Genomic DNA, 18,704 nt, shown 5'->3' on the forward strand with positions numbered 1-18,704 from the left:
CATTTTTGAAAAAAAAAAAAAAACACTACTAGATGCAAAACTATTTCAAATAAATCTAGGTAAAAAGAAAGCCATAATTGAACAATTTCTATTTCTCCTTGATTATAATGCAATCTGCAAACACTGCTAATCATGTGACTGTTCTTATAATAAAGGATTAAACCTTTATTTTTCAGAAATGGATGCTTGGAATCATTTCCATTAAAATATCTTTTCAAATTTAATATTCATACTTACTAACCAAATTGAGCATTTACACTTCACCCTTAAAGACAATAAACATATCTAATGTATGTACAGAAATAGAAATTTTTTAAGTTACGATATGCATATCACCTACCTGTTTGCTTATAAATTGCTAATTCTTGTACAGTTTCCAAAAACTGCCAAAATTTTTCATTACTTTCTTCTGCCATAAATTCACTATTAAAATAAAAGTAATCAGTTAATAGATAGAAATGAAAAATGAAATGAGAAACTACAGCTTAAAATCCAATTATAATTTATGCTTAAAACAAAAACTTCCAAATAGTAAAGTGACTGATTTCCATTTACTATAATACAGAAAGAGAACAAATGATGATTCTTACATGACATTCTTAAGTTACAAGCATATACTCGTGACTGGAAAAGATTGCATGAAATTCCTTCTGACTTTTCCTCATTACTAGCTATAACTAAAAGACAGATAATTTATTGTTTCTTCATGTGAAATACCACTGAGAGTAGAATCTTTTGTTTTAATTCCAGTGTAGCTAACATACAGTGCTACATTAGTTTCAGGTGTACAACACAGTGATTCATACTGACATACAACACAAGGTGCTCACCAGAACAAGTGCACTCCTTAATCCCCATCACATAGTTCACTCACCCTCCCCTATAACCCCTTTGGCAACCACTAATTTGTTCTCTATAGTTAAGAGTCTGTTTCTTGGTTGTGTCCCTTTTTCCTTTTGCTCATTTGTTTCTTAAAGCCCACATGAGTGAAATCATATGGTATTTGTTTCTCTGATAGACTTATTTTATTTAGCATTAAACTCTCTAGTTCTATCCATGTCATTGCAAATTACTGAGAAGTATAATTTAACAGTAATGAAGGAAGTGTTAAAGGTTAAAAAAAAAGACTGCCCGTTTTTCACAAACAAATATTGTTTTTATAAACACTCTTTAAAAACAGTATTATCAGGGCACCTGGGTGGATTAGTCAGTTAAGTGGCCAACTCTTGATTTTGGCTCAGGTCATGATCTTGGGGTCGTGAGATCAAGCCCCACACTGGGCTCTGCACTAGGTGTGGTGAAGCCTGCTTGGAATTCCCTCTTTCCCTCTCCCTCTGCCCCTTCCTCCCTCACTCACATGCTTACTCTATCAAAAAAAACAGTAATGTATATTATTTTTATTTAGCTACTTATTTTTGTAGATGATAGTACTTAAGACATAAAATACCTTAATGAGAAAATTAATAGGAAGTTGGTGTATCAAATTAGATCTTTGGCCTTAAAGCCCAGGCACTTTGATTTTTCCACAGGGTGTAGGTCAGAAAAAAATGACCAATGCCATTTAAAACCTTTGGGAATAATTGGAAAAATAAATAAATAAAACCTTTGGAAATAATGAATTGAGAGGCTACTCAGTCCTGTACAGAACAACAATGTGCAAGACACTCAGAGCAAGTAGATTCAACTATTTAAACTAGAAAGGAAATAGCCATTAAACAGATGGTACAAGGGCACGTGGGTGGCTCAGTGGTTGAATGTCTGCCTTTGGCTCAGGGTGTGATCCCACAGTCCTGGGAGAGTCCCACACTGACTCCTCTCTGCCTATGTCTCTGCCTTGGTCTCTGTCTCTCTCGTTAATGAATAAATAAAATTCTTTAGGAAAAAAAACAGTACAGATTTGTTATTGCCAGCTTATCTTTCTCTCTAGTCTTGGCAAATTTAAACTAATGCTTAATATAAATGGAAAATATGAGGGCATCCAAGACACGTGCAAAATAATTCTTGTGGGTCTGGTCACTAAAGGGGAAAAGGAGGAGAGAAAAACTGATTAATTTATTCACATAAACATAGCAAACACAGGAATTGAAAGCAGTGCACAAACAATTCTTGCTATTAATAGTGTCCAACTCGATGGCATTAAAAAAAAAAAAAGGGCGGAGAAGGAGAAGGAAAAGTTAAAGGCAGAAGAAACAATGGCATAAACTGGATGTGGCCTGAAAAGGTCAAGAATGTACAAAACCTTAAGCAAAGCAGGGAGCAACACTTAATACCTAGCTGACTTGACTAGAGCTACAGAGAGGCCTTGTATACTGTGCAAACCACAGGCAGAATGTTCATATGCCAGAATTTACACATTAAGTAGGATCCTTCCAAGTGTTCACCTTGAGAACATATTCATACACACCTATTCCCTCAATATACCACTGCTCTCAGCACTTTGGGAACTCTTCTGGAATGGGACTTCCAGGGGCAATTTGCCAGTAATTCATGAGGAAATATCCTTGAGAGATCATCTACATCAGTTCCTCAGTTAAAGTTTAAAAAAGTAAAAAAGACCCCCAAAACTGGTATTTCCAATTTGTTTACTTGCTTTATACAATATTTAGAACAGTGTTTCCCAAAGAGCTCTACCATAGAGAATAAAAATGATTTGCATAAGGATATGTTTTATATGTATGAAAGAGCACGACAGTAGTTATAAGAGCAACACCAGTGTTATAAATGCAGTTTTGATGTAGAAGTTATGAGTTATGAAAATTTACCCTCATCAGTCTATAATCATCCCTAGCAAATAGTACTAAATTATAAATTTCTTTAGGTAGGGGGTATACCTCATCCATCTTTGCTTCCTACACAGTGCTCATCATAGGGCCATGCTCAAAATAGGCACTCAAATTTCTAGTCTGAACTAAAAGATTCTAGAGACAGAGACAGGAGAGACAGAAGAGAGATGAGAGACAGGAGAAACAGAGGAGAGGGACAGGAGAGACAGAGAGGAGAGAGGCAAGAGAGAGGAGAGAGACAGGAGAGGCGAGAGAGAGGTGAGAGACAGGAGAGGCGAGAGAGAGGCGAGAGACAGGAGAGGTGAGAGAGAGGCGAGAGACAGGTGAGAGACAGGCGAGACAAATTCCCAAGAAAGCTTTAAATTAAAAAAAAAGAATGGAGCTTCCCCAAACAGAAAACCATTATTTCTCCCAAGCTCCTTCTATCTACTCAATGCTTTCAATTCTTCATTTTCCATTTGTTCCTCTCAACCTCTTTGACTTACCTAGAATTCTTATTACAAGAAACATTAAAAACTAGAACGTGAGCAGAATAATGAAGTCTAGAAAACAAAAATGCAAAGTGCAACTGTTAAAGGAACTACCAGCTTCCAGCCTGCTACACTGTCAAAAAGAGATTTGGTTCACGAGGATAAAGTCAAGACTACTAGATAAAAGTTGTAGTGGGAAAGACTGTAGTCTGCATAACAAAGGACTTGCTGACAATTTATATTTGTTCACAAAGAACAGGTAAGGGCATGAGGGAATAAACATTAAGCATCCTGTCTGGATCATGCAATCAGGACAGTTTCCACAGATCAGGTATATTGTAGAGGTAATTCTGATGGTGGATTGAAGAAGACACTACCTAAAGTAGGTCCCTTCTGTTGAATCAACATTATTGAGTGCCGACTTCTTTTGTACTGAGTCTTGGGAAAACAAGTATGAATAAGAAATACTCTTGGGGCCCTGGGTGGCTCAGTAGGTTGAGTGTCCAACTCTTGATTTTGACTCAGGTCATGGTCTCAGGGTCATGAGATGGAGTCCCATGTTGGGCTCCACGCTCAGCAGGGAGTCTGCTTGAGATTCTCTCACACACCCTCTGCCCCTCCCATTTGTGTTGTCTCTCTTAAATAAATAAATCTTTAAAAAAGAGGGGGAGAGACAGAGAGAAATGGGGAGGGGGGAGAGAAGGAGAGAAAGGGGGGAGGGGGGTAGAAGGGGAAGAGGGGGACAGGGGGGAGGGGAGAAGGTGGGGGGAGGGAGGGAGAGGGAGGGATAGAGAGAGAAAGGAGAGAAAGGAGAGAGAGAGAGAGAGGGAGAGAGAGACAGGAAGAGAGAGAGAAAAAGACAGAGACAGAGAGAAAGAGAGAGGGAGAAAGAGAGAGAGCCAGAGAGAGCCAGAGAGCGCCAAAGATTCTTATTGCTTCTACCAACCCAATATTACGAATACTTACTGAGCACCTACTTTTGTACACTATGCCTTGCAAAATATAAATAAGAAATAATCTTATCCCTTGAAGCTCACATTTTAGCACCTACTTTTGTACACTATGCCTTGCAAAATAAATTTATTCATGAGAGAGACAGAGAGAGAGAGAGGCAGAGACACAGGCAGAGGGAGAAGCAGGTTCCATGGAGGGAACCTGAAGAGGGACTCTCCCAGGTCTCCAGGATCACGCCCTGGGCTGAAGGTGGCGCTAAACTGCTGAGCCACCCAGGCTGCCCACAAAATAAATTTAAATGAAATAATCTTATCCCGTGAAGCTCACATTTTAGCACTTACTTTTGTACACTATGCCTTGCAAAATAAATTTAAATAAGAAATAATCTTATCCCTTGAAGCTCACATTTTAGCCTCAGAGATTAGCATACATACCTTGCAATAAGAATTATTACTGAAGTATTGACCAAATGTTACGAGAACATACTAGAAAGACATTAGCTTTATCAAGGAGAAAGTAATATGCTAAGTCCATAAATAAGGTATCAATGAAGAAAAGACTGTTGCAGAGTATTATATTGCCTTCCTAGGGCTACTGTATCAAAACCACAAACATAGTGGCTTAAAACAAGAGAAATTTATTTGTAAAGGTCAAAGGTCTAAACTCCTGGTGTCAGGGTTAGCACAACAGGTTCCAAAGGTCAGGATCTACATTTATCTTTTGGGGGGCCACCATTCAAGCCACTATAGTCCACCCTGAGCTCCCCAGAATCCATATCTGTCCCACATACAAAATGTATATGCCAAATGTATATACCCCAACATTCTCCAATGTAATCTCAACCCATTAGAATATCATCTCTAAATCAAAAGCTCACATAAATATCACCAGAAGTCTCACATTTTATCATGTAAATCACTTAAAACAGGTATAAGTGAGACACTGGGTATGCTCCACCCTGGGGCAAAATTCTTCTCCATATGTGGACCTATGAACTAGAAAACAAGTTGTGTACTGCCAAAATGCAGTAATGAGATAGGCATTCCAAAGACAGAAATTCCAATTCCATAAAGGAGAAATTAGGAAGAATAGAGGAGTTATCAGTCCCAAACAAGTTCAAAATACAGCAGGACAAATTCTATTAGGTTTCAAGCCCTGAGCATAACCCTCAGTGGCTTGTTGCTCCACTTGCTGTCCTGCTTGCCACAGCTCTGCCTTCCATCTCATAATTCCTTTTTCTTGAAGGGTTGAAGGGTAGCACATGTTTGCAGTTAAGTAGTCTATCAGCCAATTTCCTGCCTATGGGATTTGGAAAGTCTGACAGCCTTGTCTCATTTTCATCCTGTCTCTTCTGGTATGAGCCGGCAAGGTTTCTGTTGATACAATAATCAAAATCCTTGGGGGTCTCTTGTATATCTTACCAGGACCATGTTATTAACAAAAAACCCTCCACAGACCCTTCCTGCATAAGCCCACCTCTACTCCTGGCTTCTGCTGAGAGTGCTGAGTGGATCCATGAGTCATATGCCTAACCTATACAGCAAAACAATGTCCAGCCATATATTTGGTCTTCTTTCCAGAGCATGTGTCCCCAACACTGAGTTTCCGCATTTCAACATTCTTTGCAATGGACAAGTGGAGAAGCTCCCATTATCCAGGAGAAGTGCTACAGTCCTCTTTCCTTAACACCTCCATCTTCAGTTTCTCTTTCCTCTTGCATTTTATTATGAACAAGAGGAAACCAGGAAACACTTAGAAGTTCTGTTTTCCACACAAGTGTAGAATCCAATTCAGCCAGTTTTCTGTCACTAGAAAACAAGGATCATCTTTGTTTCCAATAATAGGTCTCTCATTTCCTTCTTTTTTTTTTTAAGATTTTATTTATTTATTCAGAGAGAGAGAGAGAGAGAGAGAGAGAGAGAGAGGCAGAGACACAGGCAGAGAGAGAAGCAGGCTCCATGCAGGGAGCCCGACGTGGGACTCGATCCCCGGTCTCCAGGATCACACCCCGGGCTGCAGGGGGTGCTAAAACCGCTGCCCCACTGGGGCTGCCCCCCTCATTTCCTTCTGAGCATTTACCAGCAGTGGATTTAACATTCTTGTTTCTACCAACATTATACTCATAAGGACATAAAGTGTTCCTTATGACAGAAGCTTTATCCCTACCACACTCCCTGGTTTCCTCTAAGTCCTTAGCAGAATCACCTTTAATATTCTTATTTCTACCAACAGTCCCCTCAAGGCAATCTAGGCTTTTTACCATATTTTTCACAACTCTTCCAGCTTTCGCTTGATTTACCAGCTACTTCCCCATTGTTAGTATTTGTTACAGCAGCACTCCACTTTACCAAATCTGTACTGGTTTCCTAGGGCTGCTGTAACAAATTACCAAACATTTGGTAACCTAGAAACAGAAACTTATGGTCTCACAGTTCTGGAGGCCAGAAGTCCAAAATCAGGGTAGTGGTGTGGCTATGAGCCACCAAAGGCTCTAGGGGAGAATCTTTCCTTGCCTCCTCAAGATTCTGGAGGCTACAAGCACTCCCTGGTTTATGGCTACATCAATCCAATGTCTGCCTCTGTTCACAAGGCCTTTTCCTCTTCTATCTCTTATAAGGACATTGGATTTAGATAATCCAGATAATCCACAATGATCTAAAGACCCTTAACTACAAATATCCTTTTTCGAAATAAGGTAACACTAAAGGGTTCCAGCAGTTAGGATGTAGACATCTTTTTGGGAGCTGCCATTTTCCCACTACAAGTGATTAGGCTGGTACATCACATGGGTGCTAAACTGTGAAGGACCTTAAGGAGCATCCTACAAAAGTTCCAGCTCTAAGACTCCAGGACAATGCAAATCAAGATAATGCAACTACAAATCTAAGATTGGAAAAAGTTAGGCTGATTTGGAATGCAGTATGGGATCCATGCAAACTCTGGCAGGAAAATAGAGGAAGACAACACACATTAGGCTAGAATACATTTTTCAATAAAACTATTACATCTGATATCATAAAATACAATGGATCATAATACACTATGAACACTTATGTACCAACAAATCATACACCTAAAAGAAGTGAACTCCTAGAAATAACCTGAGACTGACTCAGAAAGAAGTAGAAAATCTGGACCAATTATAACCAAGGAGATTGAGCCAGTAATCAAAAAACTCCCCAGAAACAAAAGTCCAAGACCAGATGGCTTCAGTGGTGAATTCTACCAAATATTCAAAGAAGATTTAATATCTTTTACAAATTCTTCCAAAACCTTAAAGAAGAGGAAATGCTTCCAAACTCATTTTACAAAGCCAGCATTACCCTAATATCAAGGAGGGGTGGGGGGGAGAAACATACACACACACACACGCCCGCACACACGGAAATTACAGGCCCATGTCCCTGATGACCACAGGCGCAGAAATCCTCAACAAAATGTTGGCAAACTGAATTCAACACTACATTAAAAGGATCACACACTATGATTAAGTGGGACCTATCCCAAGATGCAAGGATGGTTCAACATCCACAAATCGGTCTATGATATACCACATTAACAAAGTGAAAAATAAAAATCAAATGACCACCTTCATACAAAAAAATCATTAAACAAAAGGCAATGCTCATTTATAGTAAAAACTCTTAACAAACTGGGCATAGAGGGAACAAACTTTAACATAATAAAGGCCATAGCTAACATCATACTCAACAGTGGAAAGCTGGAAATTTTTCCTCTAAGATCAGAACAAGGCAAAGATGCTTACTCTCACTTTTATTCAATATAGTACTTAAAATTCTAGCAAGAGCAATTAGGAAAGAAAAGGAAAAGACATCTAAATCCAAAGAAGGAAGTAAAATTGTTACTGTTTGAAGATAACATGATAGTATACATAGAAAACTCTAAAACTCCACCAAAACTATTAGAACAAATAGACAAATTAAGTGACAGGACACAAAAATCAATATAAGAAAATTTGTTGCATTTCTGATACCAAACTATCAGAAAGAGAAATTTAAAAACAATCCCATTAACAATTGCATCAAAAAGAATAAAATATCTAGGAAAAATTTAACCAAGGAGGTAAAAATCTGTATACTGAAAACTATAAGACACTGATAAAATAAATTAAAGATACAAATAAATGGAAAGACACTCCATATGCATGGATTGAAAGAATATTGTTAAAGTGTCCATACTACCCAAGCAATCTACAGATTCGGGGCAATCCCTATTAAAATTCCAAAAACAAAACAAAACAAAAATTCTAATACCAGGGTGCCTGGGTGGCTCAGTCAGTTGAGCAGTTGCCTCTGGCTCAGGTTGTGATCCTAGGGTCCTGGGATCAAGTCTCATGGTGGGCTCCCTCCTCAGCAGGGTAGTCTGCTTCTCTTTCTCTCTCTTCTGCTCATGCTCACTCACTGTCTCTCTCACTCAAATAAATAAATCTTTAAAAAACAAAACTAAATTCCAGTACCATTTTTTTTAAAGATTTTATTTATTTACTCATAGAGACACAGAGAGAAAGAGGCAGAGACACAGGCAGAGGGAGAAGCAGGCTCCATGCGGAGAGCCCGATGTGTGACTCGATCCAGGATCTCCAGGATCATGCCTTGGGCTGCAGGCGGCGCTAAACCGCTGCGCCACCGGGGCTGCCCCACTGTGCTACCAGGGCTGCCCTCCAGTACCATTTTTCACAGAAATAGAATAAACAATCCATAAATGACCCTGAATAAACAAAGCAATTTTGAGAAAGAACAACAAAGCTAGAGGCAACAGGCTTCCTGATTTCGAACTATATCACAAAGCTATCATAATCAAAACAGTATGAGACTGGCATAAAAATAGACACATTAACCAATGGTGCAGAACAGAGAGCCAAGAAATAAATTCTGCATATATGGTCAATTATTTTATAACAGAAAAGCCAAGAATATACAATGGAGAAGGAACAGTCTCTTCAGTAAATGGTGTTGGGAAAACTGGACATCACATGCAAAAGAAACTTCACCCGTCCTACAGCATATACAAAAATTAACTTGAAATGAATTAAGACTTGAACATAAGACCTGAAATGATAAAACTCCCTGAAGAAAACAAAGGCAGTAAGCTCCTTGACATTGGTCTTGTCAATGACTTTTTGGATTTGACATCAAAAGCAAAGGCAACAAAAGCAAAAATAAACAAATGGCACTATGACCAAAATGCTTCTACACAGGGGCAACTGGGTGGCTCGGTCTCATTTATAGAGAACAGACTGGTGGTCATGAGGGTCAGGTAGTGGATAGGTGAAATGGGTGGAGGTGGTCAAAAAGTATGTGAAAATTAATAAAGGGAAAACTCACTAACATGGACTGGGGATATTAGAAGGAAAAGCCAGAAGGGGGAGCTGTACCATTCAATGTCCATGATAGAAAAAATTGTCAATTAGAGACCACTAACAGAAGACTCTTCAACAGGAAAGAATCATCAATTACAGGGACCAACAGGGAAAGACGTACCTTGCATCTCCTACAAGAAACTGACTACCTCTGTAACTCAGCCAAAGAGAAACCATCATCACCCTGAACTCCTGCTTTTTTCCAACAGACTTTCCTTCAAAACAATCCTTTCCAGTTTCCTCTTTCTTCTGTATAAAATAACTGTTCCTCTCTTGTTTGTTGCACTTGCCATAGTTTTGCCATAGCTTGTTTGTCCCTAATTGCAATCCTGTTATTCCTGAGAAAACTCATTTTTGCCCATAAAATAACTGTTTTAAGATTAACATTTGGTTAAAAAAAAAAAAAAAACATTTGGTGAACAGAGGTGGGATCCAGAGAGGACCCCCAATCATCTCTGAGGCTGGTCAGCAAACGGGTGCCAGTACCCACAGAGCCAATGGGTTCATGGTTTTCTTGCTACCCTGGAGTTTGAGAATGATCCTCAATGTTCTTCTTAGACTGCTAGCCATGCTCTCTTTGTGTTTGAGCTCTCCAAGCTTTTATTTGGGACTTTAAGGCCTTGTTCTTTCTGTGAGTACTCATTTAGACTTTGATCCGACTCCTTTTCAGAACGGGACTGTTTCTGTTAGAACTGTATCTCGTGTTGAAAAGAAAAGAAATCTCCCAATTTCTTTTGGGATTAGACCACACCCATTGGAACTACACTAACCTTTAGTCCAACTTCTTTTTGGAACCAAACTGTTCCTATTACAACTATGCTAACCTTTGGTTGGTCCCACTCTTCGGAACCAGATTGTTCACTGGAACTGTACAAGTCTTTGATCTGACTCCTTTTTGAAACTGGACTATTCCTATCAGAAGTTTGATTTCCTTCTGGAACAGACTTTTCCCATTGAAACTGTGCTGTTTAGGAATTTTTCTTTTTCCGTTAGAAAAAAGCCTTTAAGAAATGGGATCCCAGACATCAAAATACTCTGAGTCCTGCTGCCCCCTATGCCTGCTTTGGGGACCCTGGCTGGTTTTTGTTTAAAAACTATGGTCCCTCCTCATCCACATTCCTAAATAAATCTTCTGACTTAGCCAAAACTAATTTATAACTACAATGGCCATGATTTGATCTCCCTAACACTTTTCTCAAAGCTGAACTGGCATTGAGAAGCTGTCAAAGGTGCATGGGATGCCTATTTGGTAGTTTGAAGCTTCCAAATGTTATCAGAAATCTAAAATTGCCTCTCTGCAAAATACAATTTCTAGATTAGCTGAAACAAACTATTACAAAGACCCAAAAGTTTCTGAAGTCTCTCTCTTCCCACTGCCATCTTGTCTCAGGATGGAAGCAGCTATCTTGTGCTCAGATGCCACCTCCGGTGTCATCAGCCTCCTTCCTTTCCATAAAGCCTGCACCTCCTCTATACCCTCAGTTTCCCTGTTCTAATTCTCTAGCTGAATTTACCTTTCCCCTCAAACTTCTCCCCACTCCCTTCTTTCCTGAACCTGTTAAAACCTTCCCCTTTAAAGCTAAGTCTTCTGAGGATCTCAATAAACCCCATATTTATTTAGCCTTGGACTAAGGCTGAATTGTGAGCCATACTTCAAGAGTTTCCTAAAGTGACTGAGGACCTCGATAGGTTTGCTAGAGTCTACCAGAGTTGTTCAAACTTACTAACCTGATTTATGTCAATTAGCCCACATGCTTGTTGGTGAGGGCCAGGCCAAACATTGGATAAAACTAGTCCAGGGAAGGTCCTGAAAGAGATTTAGAGAAACAGACACCTAACTTTTGGCAAGATGCTGAAACACTTGCTGGAAATCTCCACTGAGCAAGAACAGAAGCTCTTCCTGAGCCTGTTGACTGGAACAAAATTTAGACTGCACACAAAAACCTGGTGAAGCCATTCATAAGTACTACAACCAACTCCAAATTGTCTTTAAATTTTTATCTTTCTTTAGATGCTAAATCCACTTAGGTAGCATTTAGCTCTAGGTTTATTAATGGGCTGTTTATTTAAAAGGACCAGGGTTGAATGGGAAACTATGTTCACTCCAGATTCAGTCAATTTGGCAAACTAGATGTTTGCTCACATCCTAGATGTGTCAACCTGCCTGCCCCCACTGGCCAAAAAAAGACCAATAAAATTCTTAGAATTCTTGGTTTTCATCTCCAGCAAATGAAGGCTCCTGAACAAAATTAAAAACCTACTAGTTTGTACTCCTTGCAAAGAGCCAGGACATTGGGGAAAAGATTATTACTGACTTAGGTACTCCTGCAACGTCAGCTCCCTAGCCAGTATTTCCAGTGTCCTCCGAATTCCCAATAGGGCTCTGAGGAGCCACAGAGACTCTTCCCAGTCTCTCTTCTTAATCGACTCAAGAGAAACCACTCTCCAGATTGGGATTGAATCTCTCTATCCTTATTGACACCAGAGCTATCTATACTCTTGGTGCTCAACCCCATTGCTATAAAGCAGCCCTGGAGTACTAAAATGGTCTCAAAGAGTGGAGGGTCTCTAATAAACCTCAGAAAGTTCCTATCTCTAAAGCTACTTCCTTTTGTCTAAGCACTCTGATACACACACCTTTCTCCTTAGTTCCTCTGCCATTCTTCATTTACTGGGCTGAGATTTCTTAGAAAAAATAGACCAGAATTTCCTTTCTCCCAAAAGGGGAAATAATTCTGAAATTTGACCATAGTAATCAAAAAGGCAACCAGGTAAATTAAATGACCCTTTGACATCTTTTATTTGCTCTGAGTCTGACAGCACTATAGTGGAGTCGAGGACAGTGATGATTTGTCCCTACTGGGTCCATCCTCTAGGACAAGATCTTCAACTGATATTGGCAGAATCCACAGTGTACCTCCCATCAAGATTCAAATAGATGCCTCAAAACCTCTCCCTAGAATTAATATTCTATAAATAAAGAAGCCTTTCAAGGCATCAAACTCATAATAGAAGATTACAAAGTTCAAAGCCTCATCATTCCTACACCAATCCCTATAAGATGGCTATTTTATCTATGAGGAAATCCAATGGCCAAGGACGGAGGTTTATCCAGGACCTCTGAGCAATAAATGACCCTGTTATCCCTCAGTACTCTGCTCTTCCTAACCCCATATGCTGACATTCATTCCCACTGGAAGCCAATTTTTCACTGTAATTGATCTCCACAATGCATTCTTCAGTATTCCACTCAATAAGGATAGCCAGTATCTTTTTGCTTTCACTTAGGAAGAATGGAAATACACCTGGACAGTAATGCCAGTTTTACAGAGCCCTTCTTTTCACAAACCTTAGAAGCTGATTTGGATTGTAAGTTTTCTGCAAGTTCTACTTGGATGCAATACCTAAATGATATGCTTCCCTGCACCCCCTTCTCAAACCTCTTCACAGGAAGACAGCATCCACCTGTTAAAACTTTTGGCCATCATGGGAAATAAACACTTCAAAGAAAAAAAATGCTGTTTGCTCAACTCAGGTTTCATGCTTAGGGCACCTAATGTCAGAACAAGGACTACACATGGATCCAGGGAGATTTCCTGGCATCCTGAACTTTCCAAAACCTAGAAGTAACGCCAATTATGAGGTTTTCTTGAACCTTTCTTGGATTCCAAACTTCTATCTTATGCCTCAATCTCTGTATGTTTTACTCAAAAATGTAAAACCCCACCCTATTATTTGGAAAGTTCAAGAAGACAGATGTGTCTTTGCATGTGAGAGGAAAGGGAATACCCTTGGGAGTACTAACCCCAAAACATAGGGCCCATAGGGTATTAGAGCCAACAATTAGATCCTGTGGCAAAGGGATAGCACTCTAGCCTCAAATATTCCTGAAAAAATAATCATGGCATCCTTTTAGCCATCCTTGTATTCTGGCCAAGGGCAAAGCCACATTTATACTGATAGCTGGTATGCCTTGGGGTAGCTTAAGACTTTGGACTATAGAAACAAAATTTTCTTACCTACAATATGGCTAAAACTAAAAATGGCTCTTATGTTCAAAATGTGTCAGATGCCACACTTCTGCAGGCTGCTCTGGCTGTTATTAAGGTTCCTGGGCATTCCAGACTCAACTCCCTGGAGGCCAAAGGACACCATCTCACTGATATCTCTGCCCAAAACACTGCTCTCAAAGAAACCAGTAACCTCTGTGATTATCTAAAGAGACGTTCTGCCAAATGATAATTCGGAAAGACCACCAGGAGATACCAAACAATTGTCTGAGTGGGGAAAAACAATATTGGGAATCTTATCACTGTTGGTTCAATAAAGAAAGAGAACTCCAGGGACACCTGGGTGGCTCAGTGGCTCAGCAGTTGAGCATCTGCCTTCAGCTCAGGTCGTAATCCTGGAGTCCTGGGATCCAGTCCCGCATCAGGCTCCCTTCAGGGAGCCTGCTTCTGCCTCTGCCTGTGTCTCTGCTTCCCTGTGTGTGTGTGTCTCATAAATAAATAAATGAAAGAGAGAGAGAAAGAGAAAGAGAGAGAGAGAGAGAGAGAGAGAGAGAGAACACTCTGGTTTGGACCAAAAAACAATCTGGCCCTACCAAAATTGCTAAAGTTCCTACACTTACCACTAAACAGCATTAAACCACTGTGGTTTACTGACACAATGATAACATTTCATGAACCAATAGTGGTGAGGAAGTATTAATGAGGTTGTAAAAAGTGCCTACTTCACTTGCCCCACCTGTCAAAAACATATTCCAGGGAAACCTGTTTGCACAGATGGATTTCATAAAGTGTTCCCAACGAATGGACAGAAACATGTTTCAGTATTGATCTGTATGTTTTCTCACTGGACTGAAGCTTCCCTTGTAGAGAAGCTGCTGCTTCTACTGTGGCTAAAAATTCTGTTAGAAAAAAATGATCCCTACCTGGGGAATCTTCTCAAACTTTATAGTGACTGAGAACCCATTTCACTGATCAGGTGCTTTGACAAGTTAGGGCTGTCTGCCCAGTTTTACAGCACTGTCATGGTGCACATCATCCTCAATCCTCAGAGTTAGTTGAGCATATTAATAACACTATGAAGACTCAATTGGCAAAACTGTAGAGATCTTCCAAACACCCTGGTGAAAAGCACTACCACTGGTTCTTCTAAATCTCTGATCCATCCCCTCGAAACTCAAACTCTTACCCTTTGAGATAGTCACAGATGTCCAATGCACTTGGCCCTTACAGCTCCTTTGACCCACAGCAGATAAAAGGAGATATACTTCAATATTGTAAAGGCCTAATTAATTCTTTAATGCTTTGGTACTGTGACCTTTCTCAAAGTGCACTGCCAGGACAGGGCCTTAAGCATCACATCTCACAAATAAGAGATTCCATTGAAAAAAGGCACCTCCAGAAAGACTGTATTCAATCTTGCTAGAAAGGCTCTTATCAGGAACTGCTAGTTCTTGTGGCACCAAACTCCAAGGAATAGGCTCTTGGAGTCACATGACACATCTAGAGAAATCACCAAACCCTGCCTGGACTGGTACACCATCTGGTGACCTGCAAGTAAAGATTTTCTTGAGTGAAAACAAGAGGAACAACTGATAATGCAGCTTTCTTAATATGTAAGGACCAGACCTGTATACCTCTTCCTCACTGTTTGCTTCTATGATCCCCTTCTTAGAAAGGAAATGTTCTTGTGTGCATTTCCCAAACCCCTGTTAAAGGGAGAAACCTCCTCTCTTGATTATGGCCTTTCAGCAACAGTCTCATCAAAATCTCATGACAAATTAAATTCTCAGCTGCATTTTTTGAAGGGTTAGAAGATTCAGAAGTTACAAATGTCTTTCTTTCATCTGAATTCTTATCTGATTCTGAATTCTTATCCAAATTCATAGTTCCTGAATTTGAAACCTTACATGCTATATTACTGGATAACATTTCAAGTGGTTCTTCTGAAATACTTTTTTTTTTTGGTTTTGTTTTAAAGATTTTATTTATTCATGATTTTATTTATCCCTGCATGGAGCCTGCTTCTCCCTCTGCCTCTCTCTGCCCCTCCCCCATGTATAAATAAATAAAATATTTAAAAATAAATAAAATTAAAAAAATAAACCACTGGGCCACCCTGAAATAATACTATTTTAATACACTTTTGAAGTTTTACTATTTCTGCAAAAAGTTCATTAGTTATTGCTTCATGTTTATACCTGCACTCAATCTCTCAAATGCACTTATTTCATTCTTACAGTGTGCTCTTATAGTATTCACTATTTTTCTCTCATGGCTACTTTAAGTGAGGACTTCTAGGAGGCATACAAGACTCCAGATTTGCCTCCATAGGGAGAACTTTTGTCCCCTAAGTCAAAATAAGTGCCAAAAAATAACCTTCAGCTGGATACTTTCTGACCCAGGAGCCTGGTTTAGAACCATCATACAATTTGGAAGTTGTGTTACTTCTGTTTTTATGTTTTTTTTGTATTTAGTTCCCTGTCAAACTTTTATAAAAATGATATACCCAATTAAGAGAGGAATACAATCCAATACTTACTGTCTTGAAATGATACAGACTTTATTTTTTTAAATTTATGATAGTCACAGAGAGAAAGAGGGAGAGAGGCAGAGACACAGGCAGAGGGAGAAGCAGGCTCCATGCACCGGGAGCCCGATGTGGGATTCGATCCCTGGTCTCCAGGATCGCGCCCCAGGCCAAAGGCAGGCGCTAAACCGCTGCGCCACCCAGGGATCCCTTTTTTTTTTTTTTTTGATACTTTAGATAGTTAGGAGGGAGAACTCTGGGGCACTTCCTTTCCTTGTTACTCAAATGTGGCTTTTAGGTGGTTTCCAAGCCCCCTGTGTACTTTCCATCCATTAGGACAAGACAATCAAGAAAGAACCTTTCTGGCACTGAGGGACAAAGTCACTAAATATGAAAAACCTGACTTTCGGTCAGTGATGTTTTCAAGCAAGATTTTGATCAAAAGGGCGTAATGTAAAAATTATTAAATAGAAACCTTATTAAAGTGGATAGGGTATGGAGAAGAGGTCACTGTACCACTCAATATCAATTGCTGGAAGAACAAGCAATTATAGACTCCTAACACAAGATTTGCAACAGGAATCCTCAATAACAGGCCCTAACAGAAAAAGATGTACTTTGCATGTCCTACCAGAAACTGACTAGTCCTGCATCTTAGCCAAAGAGAAACTGTGATCATACTGGGCTCTGGCTCTTCTCCAACAGACTTTTGTTCTAAACAACCCTCCCAAACTTTCTCCGTCTCCATAAAATAAAGTTCCTCTCCCTTGCTTGTTAGACTCGCCTATGGTTTTGCCATAGTTTGTCCCTGATTGCAATTCTGTATTATTCCTGAATAAGTTCATTTTTGCTGGTAAAATAAAATTTTAAGGTTAACAGGTACAAACTTTCAGTTATAAGTCATGGGTATGTAACGTATAGCATGTAGCATGTGACCTATATGCACATTTGAAAGCTCCTAAGATGTTGAAAGTTCTCAACACACACAAAAAAGCTTGTATCTCTGTTAGGTGACAGACATTAACTAGACTAACTGCTGTGATCATTTCACAATATATAAAAATACTAAATATTATGTACACCTCATACTAATACGTGCTGTTAATTATAACTCAAAAAAATAGGTTTAATATCTTAAAAACGCAATGTAGTGTCAGGTGATGGACTCTCTTTTTAAAGGTCCATAAGAGGTTTCTTCGGCGAACTGACAAAAAAGCAGCTGGCATTAAAAGTTCCTGCTAGGGACGCCTGGGTGGCTCAGGGTTGAAGGCCTGCCTTCCGCCCAGGGCATGATCCCGGAGTCCCAAGATCGGGTCCCGCATCGGGGCTCCCTGCATGGAGCCTGCTTCTCTCCCTCTGCCTGTGTGTGCCTGCCCCTTTCTCTGTCTCTCGTGAATAAATAAATACAATCTTAAATAAATAAATAAATAAATAAATAAATAAATAAATAAATAAATAAATAAAGCTCGTGCTAACTAAAGTGAGGAATATTTTTATTTTTTTATTTTTTATTTTTTTAAAGTGAGGAATATTCAAATGTGGTTTAACTTCTAGAACGCCATGAGCAAAATTCACGAGATAAAAGTTGTGTTTCTGCAAAGTGATAGGAACTCATTTCGGTGGACTCGGGAGGAAATACCTGGCGGGAAGCTGCCTTCTCCACAGGAAGCTCAAGAGCCCATGAAGGAAGAAGGTGTGACCACGAAGCCAGGTGGTTCCAACACCGTCTCCTAAAAAGAACTGCCTACATCAATGGAAGTTGCCTGCGCTGAAGGTCGCGCCCCAGCTCCCATTCTTCCTTTTCTCTTTCGTAAGTGCTCCTGAGATCCAAACGAGTTAAAGGCCGCGACGTTTGGGCCGCCCCCAGGGCACGATCCTGGAGACCCGGGATCGAATCCCACGTCGGGCTCCTGGTGCATGGAGCCTGCTTCTCCCTCTGCCTGTGTCTCTGCCTCTCTCTCTCCCTCTCTCTGTGTGACTATCATAAATAAATAAAAATTAAAAAAAAAAATTAAAAAAAAAAAAAAAAAGGCCGCGACGTTTGGGGAGCCGTGGGCGAGGCAAGGCAGGCGCCGCCGGGGCGGGGGCGAGGAACCGCATGGGAGCGCCGCGCACCGGGCCTCACGCGAGCAGGCGACGCCGCGACGCCGAGCCCGAGCCGGAGCCCCAGCCCCAGCCCGAGCCCGAGCCCCAGCACGAGGGCGCTGCCGCCGGCCCACGGCGAGCCCGGTCTGAGGCGCCGCGGAGACCGCCCACAGCCCCTCACAGCGCCGACCCGCCCCCGCGCTGGGCTCGGCCACGGGGCCGCCCGCACCCACCTGGCCTCCAGCAGCAGCGGGGTCGCCGGCCACTTCGCGGCCAAGTGGGCCGTCACCGCCTTGGACGCGGAGGCCGTCCGGGCGCCGAGCAACGAGCAGCACAGCACGGTGGAGCCCAGGAGCAGCCGCACCACGTCCGCGGCCCTGGCCATGGCGCGGACAGGGAAGCGCGAGCCCCTCGGACCGGCGCTCGCAGCTCGCAGCCCGCAGCCCGCAGCCGCCACCGGACAGTCGGCTCCTCCCAACGCGCGGCCGCCCACTT

The 18,704-nt window shown here is 40.9% G+C and overlaps 1 protein-coding gene across 1 annotated transcript; it reads right to left on the minus strand.

Moving 5' to 3' along the window:
* Positions 1 to 260: 260 nt before the first annotated feature.
* On the minus strand, positions 261 to 18,658 carry LOC119877398 (UDP-glucose:glycoprotein glucosyltransferase 2-like). Its single transcript, XM_038569398.1, has 3 exons — positions 18,443 to 18,658; positions 341 to 423; positions 261 to 265 (listed from the first exon to the last, which is right to left on the minus strand). The coding sequence occupies exons 1-3, from the start codon at positions 18,592 to 18,594 to the stop codon at positions 261 to 263; spliced, it is 240 nt and encodes a 79-aa protein (XP_038425326.1). The 5' UTR covers positions 18,595 to 18,658.
* Between the last annotated feature and the right edge of the window lie 46 nt (positions 18,659 to 18,704).

The sequence above is a fragment of the Canis lupus genome, chromosome 22 (assembly GCF_011100685.1).
Source record: "Canis lupus familiaris isolate Mischka breed German Shepherd chromosome 22, alternate assembly UU_Cfam_GSD_1.0, whole genome shotgun sequence".
NCBI classification, from domain to species: domain Eukaryota; kingdom Metazoa; phylum Chordata; class Mammalia; order Carnivora; family Canidae; genus Canis; species Canis lupus.